Source organism: Pogoniulus pusillus, chromosome 14 (genome assembly GCF_015220805.1).
Source record: "Pogoniulus pusillus isolate bPogPus1 chromosome 14, bPogPus1.pri, whole genome shotgun sequence".
NCBI classification, from domain to species: Eukaryota; Metazoa; Chordata; class Aves; order Piciformes; family Lybiidae; genus Pogoniulus; species Pogoniulus pusillus.
Window position 1 is genome coordinate 10,236,484 of NC_087277.1, and position 14,407 is coordinate 10,250,890.

General features: G+C 41.7%; 1 protein-coding gene across 1 annotated transcript; it reads left to right on the forward strand.

Annotated features, from left to right (window-relative positions):
* Positions 1 to 598: 598 nt before the first annotated feature.
* Positions 599 to 14,152, forward strand: SQLE (squalene epoxidase). The gene is made up of 11 exons (XM_064154276.1): positions 599 to 1,520; positions 3,544 to 3,793; positions 4,069 to 4,249; positions 7,078 to 7,174; positions 8,299 to 8,412; positions 9,507 to 9,678; positions 9,951 to 10,046; positions 10,613 to 10,755; positions 11,780 to 11,876; positions 12,773 to 12,860; positions 13,620 to 14,152. The coding sequence occupies exons 1-11, from the start codon at positions 1,227 to 1,229 to the stop codon at positions 13,810 to 13,812; spliced, it is 1,725 nt and encodes a 574-aa protein (XP_064010346.1). The 5' UTR covers positions 599 to 1,226; the 3' UTR covers positions 13,813 to 14,152.
* The last annotated feature ends 255 nt before the right edge of the window (positions 14,153 to 14,407 follow it).

The window sequence follows — 14,407 nt, forward strand, 5'->3', positions numbered from 1 at the left end:
CGCTGCTGCCCCCTCGTCCTTTGCACCGTTTAGTCTCATCCGCCTGTCCCCCGCAGCCAGGCAGGCAGCCAGACAGGCAGCCAGGCAGCCAGACATCCAGACAGGCAGGCAGGCAGGCAGGCAGGCAGACCACGAGTCGAGCGCGACACCGCCGCCCGCGTACCGCACGCCGCGCTACCTCCCGCATTACGCCGCCCCCACACCTGGCAGCGCACATGCGCAGCTGCCGTTGGGCAGAGGGACGCGGCAGGGATGGCACCTCCACGGCGAGCAGAAAGCCCTCATCCCGCGGCCATGGCAACCGCCGCCCTCCCGCCACGCCCTCCCCGCCGTCACATCGCCCTAGCCGCGGGCCGGCGCAGGCCCTGCCTGGCTCCCGCTGCGATTGGGTGGCGGCCGTGGCGCCATCTCGGCATAGCGGCGCCGATTGGCCAGCCGCCGCTGAGGCACGCGGCGCGCGGTACCCGGGCGGAGGCGGTGGCGCGTGCTCATTTGCATGGCTCCGCCCTACCCCCCGGCCCCGCCCTGCTCTCGCCGGGTGCTCGCTGTGGGGGTGTCCCCGGGGTTCGGGGCGCTGGGCGGGAAAGCGGGCGGGGAGGGCGCGGAACAGCGGGTACGCAGTGCCGGTAGCGCCGTGTCCTCCTTCCGTGAGAACGGTGTGGGGGGACCCTGACGAAACAGGTAGAGCATCAGCTGTGCGCCTCGGGCCGTGAGCCTTCCTCCGAGCGAATCGCCTGTCTGGGCGTGTCACGGGCGGCCCTTTCGTGGCACTGTCGCCTCGCCTCACCCGCGGGGCGTGGAGGCTGGGGCTGACAGAGGCTCATCCGCCCTAGGAGCCGAGGCGGGGCTGGACGCGGCGGAGGAGTGACCGCGGGAGGCGGTGGGGAGGAGACCCCCCCAGACCGTAGCAGGGCCGAGCTCCAGGGGCATCGCGTGTGGTGCGCGGCGCCGTGCACTCCCCTCAGGTGTGCGGGGCTCGGTGCTTTTTAAGAAGACGACTCCTATAGCTTTTTTTTGGGGTGTTTTCCGAACCTTTCTGGGCTCTGGTGGCAGCCCCGGGGTTTTGTGGAGTTCCGTGCTTTTTCACGATCTCACTCCCGTCGTAACGGACGTCTTTGCACTTCTATAGCAAGATATTTTTTCGTACCCTGCTCAAAGCCTGGTTTGAGGCAGCATCCGACAGCTGGAAAGGTTTGAGAAAGGAACCCCGAGCCAGTCGCCTCACGATGTGGACCTTTCTGGGTATCGCCTCCTTCATCTATGTGTATAAAAAGTGTGGAGACCTCATGACCTACGCCAATAAGGAGGTGCTGCTTTCCGTGTTAGTGTTTTTCTCCCTCGGCTTGCTGCTGTCCTACCGGTACCGTTTCAGGGGATCCAAGCAGCAGCAGCAACAGCAGCAGCGGAAATCCCACCTGGGGGTGTTCTCCGATGTTCTCTCAGCTTTACCGCTTGTTGGCTTCTTCTGGGCCAAACCCACCGCTGGATCTCAGCAAGCTGAACGACCCAAATCGAGAAAGGTAGGTTCAATTCAGACGTGACCCTCCAGCTGTTGTATTTGTCCCTTGACCCTCTGCCTTTGTGTGGGAAAAGAGCCAAAAAAGTGTTGGAAAGAGTTTGTCTTCAGATGCTGGATATTTCAATTTTTCATATTTTGTGTTGTTAAAAGAAGCAGTGGAACTTACTTATGTAATAGAGCAGAGGTTTTGTAGGGTCAGGTGTGTTTGAAGAAAGATTTGTAGTAAAGTAATTGCCTATCAGTTGTAGAGATGCTGGAGCATCTCTTCTGTGCGGAAAGACTGGGAGAGCTGGGAGTATTCAGCCTGGAGAAGAGAGGGCGTGGGAAGATCTCATCAATGTATGTAAATACCTAAAGGGAGGGTGCAGAGTGGATGGATCCTGGCACTTTTCAGTGATGCTGAGTGACAGGATCAAAGGCAATGAGCACAAACTGAAACAATTTTTTACTGTGCGGGTGACTGAGCACTAAAATATGTTATCCAGAGAAATGACAGAATCATTATCTTTGGAAATACTCAGAATTCATGTGGAGATGGTATAGGCCAATCTATTGCTGACACTACTTGAACAGGGAGCTTTGGACTAGATGACCTCCAGAAGTTGTATCCAACCCCAGTTGTTCTGTGGCTCTGTGGTCAGCTTCCTAATATATTCATTTAGACAACTGTAGATAGAGTTATTTGTAAGTTATTGCTAAACTGTTGATTGTACGACCCTGTAGTTACAGGACCAGAGCTCAGTCTATTCTGCTGAGTCCAGCGTGAGACTTGCTGTGACAGTGGAGAGAGCTGTGGTTTGTGGCTGGAGCTTTCCTGGAGTCCTGCCACCGAAGTCTACCAACTGCACATGCATACTCAGTACATCTGTGGGTCAGCAGTGTATGGCTACCTTCCTCTGTACCCCTGGGCATTTATAGCTGAGCAATGACCCTTTGCACGAAAGAGCTTGAGACGATTTTTGACAGGAAATCAAAGGGTTTATATTTTTTTGTTGTTGTTTTATTTGGTTGGGTTTTTTTAATTTGTTTGCTTTTATTTTTTTCCTCTGGCAAAGCCTACCTTTCCCTCAACATCTCCTATGGCCTGAATTCAGATAGTTTTACATTCCCTTGCTGCATTGTAGATATAAACATGACTATATGCCACTAAAAAAATCAGTGGCAGAGTTATTCTGGGCATTTGTTTCACTGATGCAATTTATTATATTGTATTATATATAATATTTTTAGCATGGTCAGCACTGCAGTGCTGAGGCATTTGTGAAAGAGTGAATTGCACTCTATTCTTTCTGCCTGCTGGAGAAATGACTTGCAGGTTTGCACTGAAGTTGCCCTTATAAGTTTTTTTCAACTTGAAGTGTATGTGATTAGGTGCTGTTGGGAAGGTACTGTAACAGAGCTGGTCTTCAAGTACCAGATTGTATGTTAACTGATAAGTAATCTGATGTGTGTCAATTCTTAACAGTTTTAAAGGTAGGCAAATGGTAATTTCACTTTGTCTTTTGAGTTTTCATATCAGAACCACTTCTTTACAGCATTTCCCAAGTAGCTGCTTCTCTTGATACTTTTTCGTGATAAGTAAGCCATTATTTTGGGAGGTAGGTAGGTTCATTTACAGTAAAATAAATTAGAGGAATACATTTTTCAGTTACTCTGATAATTTTTGTTGGAAAGGGCTGAGGTCTCCACGTAGTAGTGGCTCACTGATATGAAAGTGTTGGAGTGTTACTTTATAGACCAACCTTGGCATGCTGCCTTGACTTTTAGTCTGAGACTATGTTAGTGGATTGTTTTTGATCAGCAGTCCAATTTCTTGATTTTGTTTGGAAATAAATTGTGAATTTTTTGTGTTGTAGAAGATGACTGATTTAATTTTGGGACAAAAAGCCAGAGGATGCTCTCCAACAACTAATGCTCTCTTAGTCCTATGGGTCAAAATCAAACTAGTCCAAAGTCAGCCCTCTGACAAGGTTATAGTACAGGTGCATTGGCATGTGTAATTTTGTTGTCTTTCTTTTCAAAAGGGTAAAAAAGAAGTAAAATTTTCAGAGGCCTGTATGACAGAGACCGTTCCAAATGCATCATCACCCCAGTGTGATCCAGAAATTATCATTGTGGGGTCAGGCGTCCTTGGTTCTTCCTTGGCCACTGTACTCTCAAGAGATGGAAGAAAAGTGACTGTGATAGAGAGAGATCTGAAAGAACCTGACAGGATCGTTGGAGAATTGTTGCAGCCTGGAGGTTTTCGTGCACTTAGAGACTTGGGTCTTGAAGGTGAGTCACTTTCAAAATGTAAACATATCTGTAACACAGCAGTTGCTACACTCAGTTATGCTTTTAGGAAAGCATGCCTACAGAGAAAATTAAGAAATACATTATTTACTGTTAGTGTTTGAATTTAAATTGCTGCCATATTTCCATTTTGAAAATATTTATCCATGTGTGTTTTGATTAAGAAAATTTGGCTCCCTGTAAATAAATACTTGTCATACCCAATTAAGCTTTCGTAAAGGCTTTTTAAAACTCATCTATTTGTTTGTATTTTGCAGATACAGTAGAGGGTATAGATTCACAAATAGTAAATGGTTACATAGTTCATGACAGAGAGAGCAACTTGGAAGTTGAAATTCCTTATCCAATATCTGAGGATGGCCGCGTGGCAAGTGGAAGATCTTTTCATCATGGACAGTTCATCATGGGTCTCCGAAGGGCAGCTATGGCAGAGCCCAAGTGAGTCACATTGCAAATGGCACAGGTGGGATCTAAAGATTCAAAGCACTGTTCCCAGTATCCTTGAGATTCCTTAACCACAAGGCCGAGAGAAAGTAACAACTATAGTTACTTACTCTGTTTTCTGTAGATGTGCTTTTATACATCTTACTTCACCCTTTGGAATGAGTTAAAGCCTGTATTCTCATAGTTTGAATTAGGCAGGGTACTGGTTTGTCTGCCTGAGAGAAGAGTAAAGGTTAAAGGATTGATTATCTTCTACTGATTCTCAGGTTTGACTTTTTACCAGAAGTGACCTCTTCTCAGTGAGCAATGCATAGAACTTCTTTGGTCAAGAAACAAGTGGCAAATCTGGTATCATTTCTTAGAATCATAGAATGGTTTGGGTTGGAAGGGTCCATTAAAGGTCATCTAATCTAACTCTTCTCCCATGAGCATATATTTCTTCCACTTATGTTATCTGTAATGCCAGAAATACAGCTCCTTTTTCTGATAGCAAGAAGTTGAGCAAAATTACTATAAAAGAACACTAAATGGAAGTAGCTCTTTCCAGTCATTAACTTCAGTTTTACACAATCTTGAAGGCATCTTCTTAGTGAAATATAAATTAATGTTTGCTATTTCCTCCTTAATTGATTTTATTTTTAATTTTAAAACTTATTTCATACAAGAGATGAGAAGGAAACTTTATTGAAACAAAACTGATGCTAGCTGCTCTTTTCTGTGGGGTAGGCTTTTTTGTTTGTTCTGGTGGGGCTTGTTTTTTGATGTTAGTGTTCACTCCTAAATAATTCTTACAAGTGAAATGTGGCATTATCATCTTTTTACCTTATGTGCCTTTTTTATTGTGAACTGCAAAATTACTTTTTCCCATCATATAAATTACTAAAGGTAGAACCGAAAGATAGTAGCTCTCCAGCACAGTTAAGGCTAAAGACAACTGTGTTGAATAGCTATGAAAACTAAAGGCATCTTGTTGGGGCTTCAAATTGAGTGATGTTTGGGCATCTGTTTGTTCAGTTTACACAGTAAACTTCAGTAGCTGTACAGATTTGAAGCAGAAACTTGCAAAAGCTGTTTGTGACTGAAATTCAATTCTTTCCCCTTTTTCCATGTTTTCTTTAATGTTTGGTTTATTTATGTTTGTTTTCCATTTTAATTGTAGCATAGAAAACTGTATATTAAATTAAGGTGCTGGAGAAATTAAAACTCTTCATAGTACAATGAGGCTTTGTTTTCATCTCAAAGCTTTTGAAAATATAGGGGATAATTCTTATTGATTTATATATCCTGGAAAGGGACATTGTAGCCAGGTGGGGGGTGGCCTCTTCTCACAGGCAACTAGCTACAGAACAAGGGGACACAGTCTCAAGTTGTGCCGGGGAAAGTATAGGCTGGATGTTAGGAGGAAGTTCTTCACAGAGAGAGTGATTTCCCATTGGAATGGGCTGCCCAGGGAGGTGGTGGAGTCACTGTCCCTGGAGGTCTTCAAGAAGAGACTGGATGAGGCACTTGGTGCCATGGTCTAGTTGACTGGATAGGGCTGGGTGCTAGGTTGGACTGGATGATCTTGGAGGTCTCTTCCAACCTGATTGATTCTATGTTTTATAAGTATTAGGAAATAGTAATTTATTTCAGATGAGTAAAAGTACTCTTGTAGAGGAAAGAGGTAGGTCATCATTAGTTAATTATTTTGTAGTCAATGAGAGCCACGAAAATAAGTGAGCACTTTGGCAACTGAAATGACAACTGCAAAAGAAATGTAAAGCTATTAGGATCTGCAGAACTCTGATTCACCTGCTGTTACCCTGAGATGTTACGGCACTCCCTTGTTGTGGAATGTCCTTTCAGTGTGCCTACACATAAGCATTCATATATTGATGCAGCCAATCTGCTTATTTCCTGGCAAAGTCAACCAGTCACAGTCTCTTTTGAAATTCCCGTGCTGGCTCGTGTGTAGAAAATACAGGAATTCAGTTGCTCATGTTCCCTCTGAGAGATTAAAATACCAAACTGTTGCATTTTCATGTGGAACGTAAGCTCATTTTTTCAACTTGCGAAAGTCCATCTGGATGTGAAAATATTTGAGAAGGACAAAGTGTGTCTATTACAATCTACTAAGTCTGAACTGCTGGGATCAGGCCTCACAGCTTATACTCAACAAAGGAATGTAAGTTTACAGATAGTTAATTTATGAACCCCAACCAGATCTGATTGGGAGGTAGAAGTAAGGGATGCTTGGTTCAAACTCCAAGTGTAAGCAGAACTTTAAATGCATAAATAGCAAAAAAAGAAACCCCAGAACTGTTCCTGAATTACTGAGGTGAAAAGCTAGATGTCTGTGTCCTAAACAGGTTAGACTGTTAAGTGTTGAAGTATTGCCTTAGGTCTTGCTCCTAAATTCTGCTTGTAGCTGGGTCTCACCTGCATTGTCTACATTTCCCACCATTTTGCAGGGATGACTCAGTCATCTGCTTGATTTCTGACCATTAGGTGTCACACTCCTCTCTGCTTCTCGCGCATGGCCATGGAGCACCTGAGGCTCATCTGGGGGTTCTAATTGTTAAAGTGCTTAAGAGAAACACTACCGTTTTGGAATAGGTGTCAAACAAGATGGTGAAGATAACCTGAAATTAATGAGAAGCACTTTTTTTGATGTTTAGTGTGGCTTTTGAAAGTGGACAAGAACACCCAGTTGTTAAATTTAAACAAACTGGTTTGTTTTGCCAGAGACAAGAGTAGTGAAAATCTATTTTTCCTTTTGTGTCAAGAGAAATGTTACATCATAAACCCTTTCATTCTATTCTAACTCTTCTATTTTATTTCAGTGCAGAATTCATTGAGGGGACTGTGTTACAATTGCTTGAGGAAGATGACTGTATTGTGGGTGTCCAGTACAAGGACAAAGAAACTGGAGAGACTAAGGTATGAGAGTTTGCTGCTAACAGTCTTTGGAAAACTATTGAGAAAATCAAGGATTGGTATATAAATATTTTTTAAAAAACTATTTGGAGCACAGATGCAGAAATAATGCAATTATCAAGAAAGCAAAAGCTTTAATAAAGAGAGATTCCTTTCTAATGAGTATAGTCCTGGCATACAAGGCATATTTTGTTAAGAAATTATTGTGCAGGTCCTGCTTCCAGTGTCTCTGAAGAGACTGGTCTGTCTTGCACATCACATAACACTGCACTGGTTAGACCACACCTTGAGTACTGTGTTCAGTTCTGGGTCCCCCAGTTTAGGAAGGACATTGAGATGCTTGAGCATGTCCAGAGAAGGGCGATGAGGCTGGTGAGAGGCCTTGAGCACAGCCCTACGAGGAGAGGCTGAGGGAGCTGGGATTGTTTAGCCTGGAGAAGAGGAGGCTCAGGGGTGACCTTATTGCTGTCTACAACTACCTGAAGGGTGGTTGTGGCCAGGGGGAGGTTGCTCTCTTCTCTCAGGTGGCCAGCGCCAGAACAAGAGGACACAGTCTCAGGCTGTGCCAGGGGAGATTTAGGCTGGAGGTGAGGAGAAAGTTCTTCACTGAGAGAGTCATTGGACACTGGAATGGGCTGCCCGGGGAGGTGGTGGAGTCGCCGTCCCTGGAGCTGTTCAAGGCAGGATTGGACGTGGAACTTGGTGCCATGGTCTAGGCTTGAGCTCTGTGGTAAAGGGTTGGACTTGCTGATCTATGAGGTCTCTTCCAACCTTGATGATACTGTGATACTGTGTGATAGGCTTAAAGGAGCAATTATTCTGCTTTCTTGTCTTTTCTTCATCCAAGATCCTACACAGTCTCCACAGTTCTCTGAATGCATGTCTAAAAAAGCTGGAGCATGTAGTTAGATCAACTTGTAGAGGAAATAGAGTTAGATATGTATAGGAGGAAGGCAAAAAAATCTCTATTTCTTATAACAGCCATAAGAAGAGCACAGACCATATTTATAATATGTCTACTGTTTTGTAGACTGCCCAATGTACAATTGAAAATGAGAGCTTGGGAGTGGTTTCCTCCTGTTTTGAAGCAACAGTGAAGATGTCATATATCTTTTTTTATGCTGCAGGAACTTCATGCACCTCTTACTGTTGTAGCTGATGGGCTTTTCTCCAAGTTTAGAAAAACTCTGATCTCCAACAAAGTTACAGTTTCATCACATTTTGTTGGTTGCATTTTGAAGGTAAATTTTATGTACAATACATTGTAAGTCAGCATGTTACTGCTTCATAGTGTGTGTCTGAATTTCACTATATTGTTGTTCGTTACTTTTTTCCCCCAGAAAAAAATACAGCTATGTTTTTAGATTATAAAACTATGTCTTTAGATATTTCTGTGTCCCTCTGAGGAGTATTTGGAAATTTTGGTCTGTGTTTTTAACTTAAATTATTGATGCATACTCTTGTGACAGTCGAACTTGCTGTGTTAAACATATTTGGTATATTTAGTGATCAGATTTTCAACTCTTAAAACACTTTTATTTGTGAGACAGTTTTGGGGGTTTGTGTGGCTTTTTTTTTTAAGTAGCTATTGTTAGAAGTTAGAGTTCTGCTTTTAAGAGTAGAATATGATGTTTATCTCAGTTGAACAACATAACCTTCAGGCTCTGGAAACTTCAAGAGAGAAAGTGGTAATCTGGCTTGGTAGCTGAGTGGTTGGAGAACTGAGGTAGAAATCCTGTCTGGGTCTTTTTTCTCTGCGTCTGCTGCATTAACTAGTGCACAAACAGCAAAAAACAAGGGAGAGGACACAAAACCTACAGAACTTCACTGAACTAGGAACACTGTCTTGAAGTGATTTCAGTGCTTTTTGGGTCCCTAACCCAGTTACCACTGCCCAAGTGCCTCCTGTTTCTTTTGGAGATGTGTCTAAGACCTAGGTAGGGCCCTATGATTCTTTCTCAGTTGGTGTATTTCTTTCTCTCCCATCACTTCCTTTGTGAAAAAAACTAAAATGATCTTACCAAAGGCTACTACATTGAACACATTAACAGATTTTTTTCTATTGCATGTGTTAAACATCAGTGAGACAGTCAAATGACATATATAACTTAACATATACTCTAGTAAACATTAAAAAGTATTGCCAAAAGAGTTGTGACTACATTAAAGTTCCAAACTTTATTTTTGATAACACTTCTCATGTTCATTTAAAGAGAAAAGTAGCACAAACTTAATCTGATGCAGGATTTTATTTCCAAGTAGTTAAAAAAATGAAGTTTAATATCTTTTTAATTGATCCATCTCATTTCTTTCTCCCCCATCTTTTATTTTTAAGGATGCACCACAATTCAAAGCTAATTATGCTGAACTTGTTTTAGCTAAAACCAGTCCAGTACTAATCTATAAGATTTCTTCAACTGAGACTCGAGTCCTTGTAGATATTCGAGGGGAAATGCCAAAAAATCTGAAAGAATACATGGTTAAGCACATTCATCCACAACTACCTGGTAAGTCTAGAACCTCTCCCACCCTTAATTGTTGCAAATAAGTGTTCAAGAAAAGGCAGATTTTATTGAACCTGTGGAACTGTAAGGGCTTTTCCCACGTGCGCAGTAACCGTGCAGCCTTCTTTGATTCAACATCACATAGCAGCAGTTCAGCACACATTCCTGAGCTTAGCAATTCAGAAGGATTGTATCTGTAAGAAGAATAAAAATGGGTTGTGTGCAAATTGGTTTAGACTCTGAAGCAGAGTACTGAAAATATTTGGTTGTTGCAGATCACTTAAAGGAAGAGTTCTTAATAGCAGTTCAGAACGATCGTCTAAGGACTATGCCAGCCAGCTTCTTGCCTCCTTCAACTGTAAACAAAAAAGGTGTGTATTAAAAAGTAAAAGCAGAGGGGAAAGGCATTATAAAACTCTTATGGGTCTTAGGGTTTTGTTGTCATGGGTGTATATTTGCTGTTTAGTACACCTGTCTCATAATTCTTCTATGGAATATTAGATTTTGAAAGTATCTAACTTGGGTATAGTTTACCTGGAACATTGACACCAGACTTCAAAGCAGTGCCTGCTTTATTTTTATGCTTAAATCACTCAGTTGCTGAAGCTTATACAAGTTTTTTAAGGAATCCTTGATAAAAAAAGGGGAAGAAATTAACTGAAAATGTGCATGTGTGTGTGTGTATGTTCTCTGACACACACAGATACCTATAGGGGAAACAGTACTTTAACCTTGATCACCTTAAAGTCTTTTTAAGCCTGTTAATTTAAAGATACCTGATTGTTTGGTTTTAATTTGTTTGTTTTTTTTTCCAATATCCTAGTAGGAATAAATTCTGAGTAAGGTTGATTTTAAAAAAGAATAAGAATAGATGGTTTAATTTCTAAGATTATGCAATGGCTGTGCCCTAACCCATTCGTTTTTCATTTCAACCTAGGTGTTCTCCTATTGGGAGATGCATATAATATAAGACACCCTCTGACTGGTGGAGGAATGAGTGTTATTTTAAATGATATAAAAATATGGAGAAGTTTGCTTCAGGATATCCCAGACCTTTATGAAGATTCTGACATTCTTAAGGTGATGCTTTATTTCAAACTTCAGCAGCCTTTGCTTCAATTTAATGATACACATGTAACTTGTATACAACTTGGGGACATATAAGTTGTTAGTGATGCACAGCAGTTTTCAAGGCTTTGTGTTAGACATTTACCAGTACTCAAAGCTGTGACTTAGGAGTGCTGTGGCTATGTGGCAAAAGGCAGATTGGAAACTGTGCTTGCTGACCTGTTGTCTTTTGCTTAAGGAGACAGATGTGCTCTGTCTGGTCAGCACACTTTGCTGGCACAATCTGATATTGCCATATTAAGGGTGTATGTGGAGTGTAGGTTGATCTTAAATGGGTTGGGTTCAGACTGTTACACTTCTGTATTTTCAAGACACATGTCAGTGCTCCATTATCCTCTTGACTGCTGCATTAATCTCACAGCTATAAGTTAGAAGACGCCCTTTGTACCCAGGAATCATCAGCAGGTTTATTTTTTCAGTGAGATTTAAACATAAAATTCTGATTAGTAGATGATAAGATCTTACAGTTACTGTTTACTGCTTTTAATTGGGTTAGGCATAGTCTTGGCTGAACTACAGTTAGAGTAATTATAGACTACGCATCAGTGATTCAAAAGGTGTATTTGAAAACTGAAGCAGCAAGAGGGAGTCTGAATGTCAGGACAATGCAGGACTTACCTGACCAAACAGAGATGTTGCATCTCTAGACTTTCAGTTATTTCCTAATTTGTTAACACAGGGAACTAGGTGGGTATTATTCTTCAAGTTCATGACTTACCCCAGACACCTACTGTAGGATGAGATGGAGCACACCCTGGAACTCATTATTTTCCCCTCCTGTATTTAGTGTAAGAGGCGCCTACGTCACTGATTTGACAAGTTTCCAAAATTCCTTCAGGACCTAGCTTGGAACCAGTCTAGCCTATCACTAAATGCACTCTGTTTTCACAAATATGATTCTTACCACCTCTTTGGGATTTTTTTCAGTAATCTTCTGCATTTACTGACAGAAATATTTTTTTTCCTCCCTTTTTAGGCAAAAAAAACATTTTACTGGTCAAGAAAAAAATCTCATTCTTTTGTAGTGAACGTTCTTGCCCAGGCACTTTATGAACTCTTTGCTGCCACAGATGGTAAATACATTTTAAATATAATTTTTATAGAATATAGAATCAATCAGGTTGGAAGAGACCTCCAAGATCATCCAGTCCAACCTATGCCCCAGCCCTATCCAGTCAACTAGACCATGGCGCTGATTAGTTATATCTTGGGATGTAATTCCTGGGGAGGGAACGTGTATGAGCATATCTCTGCATGTTTGTGTGCATATATGTGCATGTATTTTCATACATATGAAAAATACATCAGTCAAAAGATTTTAATGAGTCATTAGCCTAGTTTTTTTGTTACGTAAACTGAGTTTATGGAGCATGAATCACAGAGTTGTGTGGGTTGTAAGTGACCTCAAAGATCATCCAGTTCCAATCCCCTTGAGATGGGCACCTTGCACTAGTTCAGGTTGCTCAGAGCCCCATCCAGCCTGGCCTTACAAACTTTCAGAGATGGAGCTTCCACCACCTCCCTGGGCAACCTCCCTGGGTGCCTCACCACCCTCATGGTGAAGTACTTCTTCCTAACATCCAGTCAGAATCTACCTACTTCTGGTTTTGCTCCATTGCCCCTAGTCCTGTCACTACTTGACATCCTAAAAAGTCCTTCACCAGCTTTCTTGTAGTCCCCTTAAGATACTGGAAGGCAGGTCTGACGTTTGCATTAATAAAACAAAACCAAAAACCAACCAAGCAAAACAAAACCCCAAGCAAAAGAAAAATCCCACAAACAATGGTGAAAACAGGTATCAGGAATTCAGGAATATGTAGATATTTTATAAGACTGTTTAATAAAATAAAACTAGCTCCAAATCCATCTGTATTGAACAGAAACCTCAATTTAGTATTACTGTTGTGTGTGTTGAGAGGGTTTTTAGGTGTTGAATGTATTTGTTGAGTCATTGTAATTAATTTTGTAGAATCCTTGCATCAGCTGAAGCAAGCTTGTTTCCATTACTTCAGACTCGGTGGAGAATGTGTCTCAGGTCCTGTTGGATTGCTCTCTGTGTAAGTTCAACACTCTGGTAATAGCTTATGTGAACTGAGTCAAGGGATGTGAGCTTCTGTGAGGATCTGCTTTGCTCCCCGTCAGTCAGCTCTATCAGCTTATATTTTTAGGATTATACTGAAGGTTGGAACTTTATTATAAGCTCTGTGTTTAAATGCCGACTCTTTTTTTTACCTTGGTAAAAATGTCCTCTAAATCCTGAGGAGAAGTTTATGTAGGTGGTGTGGGAGTTTGAGTGAGGTGGAGGGGTCCAGACTAGAAGATGAGCTGGAGAAGACATTTCATGCTTGGCAAGTTGAGAATAGTGAAGGATGAGGTCTCCCATAAAAGAGCATAAGAAACAGGAAATCTGTGTCAAGATGTTCTGAATGACTTCTCAGAAACCAGTGAATGCACAAGAAGATACAGTACTCTGAACACGTGAGAATGTTTCTCCCATTTTGGAAGGAGAGCTGAAAATGAAGAAGCCTGCTGAGAATAATCCCTTGGGGTTGCCAAAGGCAAGTGCAGACTACAAGAAATGAAGAGAAAGCAGCAATGAGTGCTGGCTGTGCTGTAGTAAAGAATAGAGGAGGGGTAGCAGCTCCAGAACAAGCAGATTTGTATTTTTCAGTTGAGATGGCAGGGTCAGAGCAGCCTGAAGGAGAAGGAAGGCTGTGTGTTATCTCCCACGGAGATCTCTGCTTGCAAAATGAAACTTTGTCAGTACTTTCTGGCTGTATTTATTTATGTGATTTATCTCTTTCTTTTCAACATAGGTTATCTCCCAAACCAATGGTACTGATTGGCCACTTCTTTGCTGTGGCATTCTATGCTGTTTATTTCTGCTTTAAGTCAGAGTCCTGGATCACCATGCCTCGAGCATTTTTCAGTAGTGGAGCTATTCTTTACCGGAGTTGTTCCATAATATTTCCACTTATTTACTCTGAAATGAAGCAGTTAGCCTACTAAAATCCAGAGGAAATAACTGGAGGAAGAAAATCATGATGCCTTCAAAATCTTTGGACATGTGCTATTTAATATTGTATTATGTTTTATTTTCTTCAAAATGCAATTTCCTTGATAAGGATTTGACTTAATTTTGATTTTGTGGTTATATACATATATATTATATGTAAATAGCATCTTCTTTGTAATTAAAGTTTAAAAAGGAGTTAGCTGTTTGCAAGGACCATTATGAAGTGTTGACATGTGGTAGATAATTGCCAGTTTTGTCAGAGTTTCATTCCTTGCTTTATCCATTGCTGAGTGCACCACTAACATCAATAAACTGAAAAGTGAAAACTGTAAACCATATGCTGCTATTATCCTTCATGCTTTTTGTCCTGTTCAGTAGTCCTGTAGACTGTTTCTTCATTACTGTGGAATACTGTAACATTCCTGATTTGGGTTATTCCATTAGGATTTGCCACTCTTCTTTTTTCAGTTACAGCTAAGATTTCTGGCACTTAAAAGGACACTGTAAAGGATGTGAAGTGGCACTGTGTCATTAACTTCAGTCACTGTTACAAGTGCTGCGTTGCTCTCCTGAGATCGTTCTTTAAGG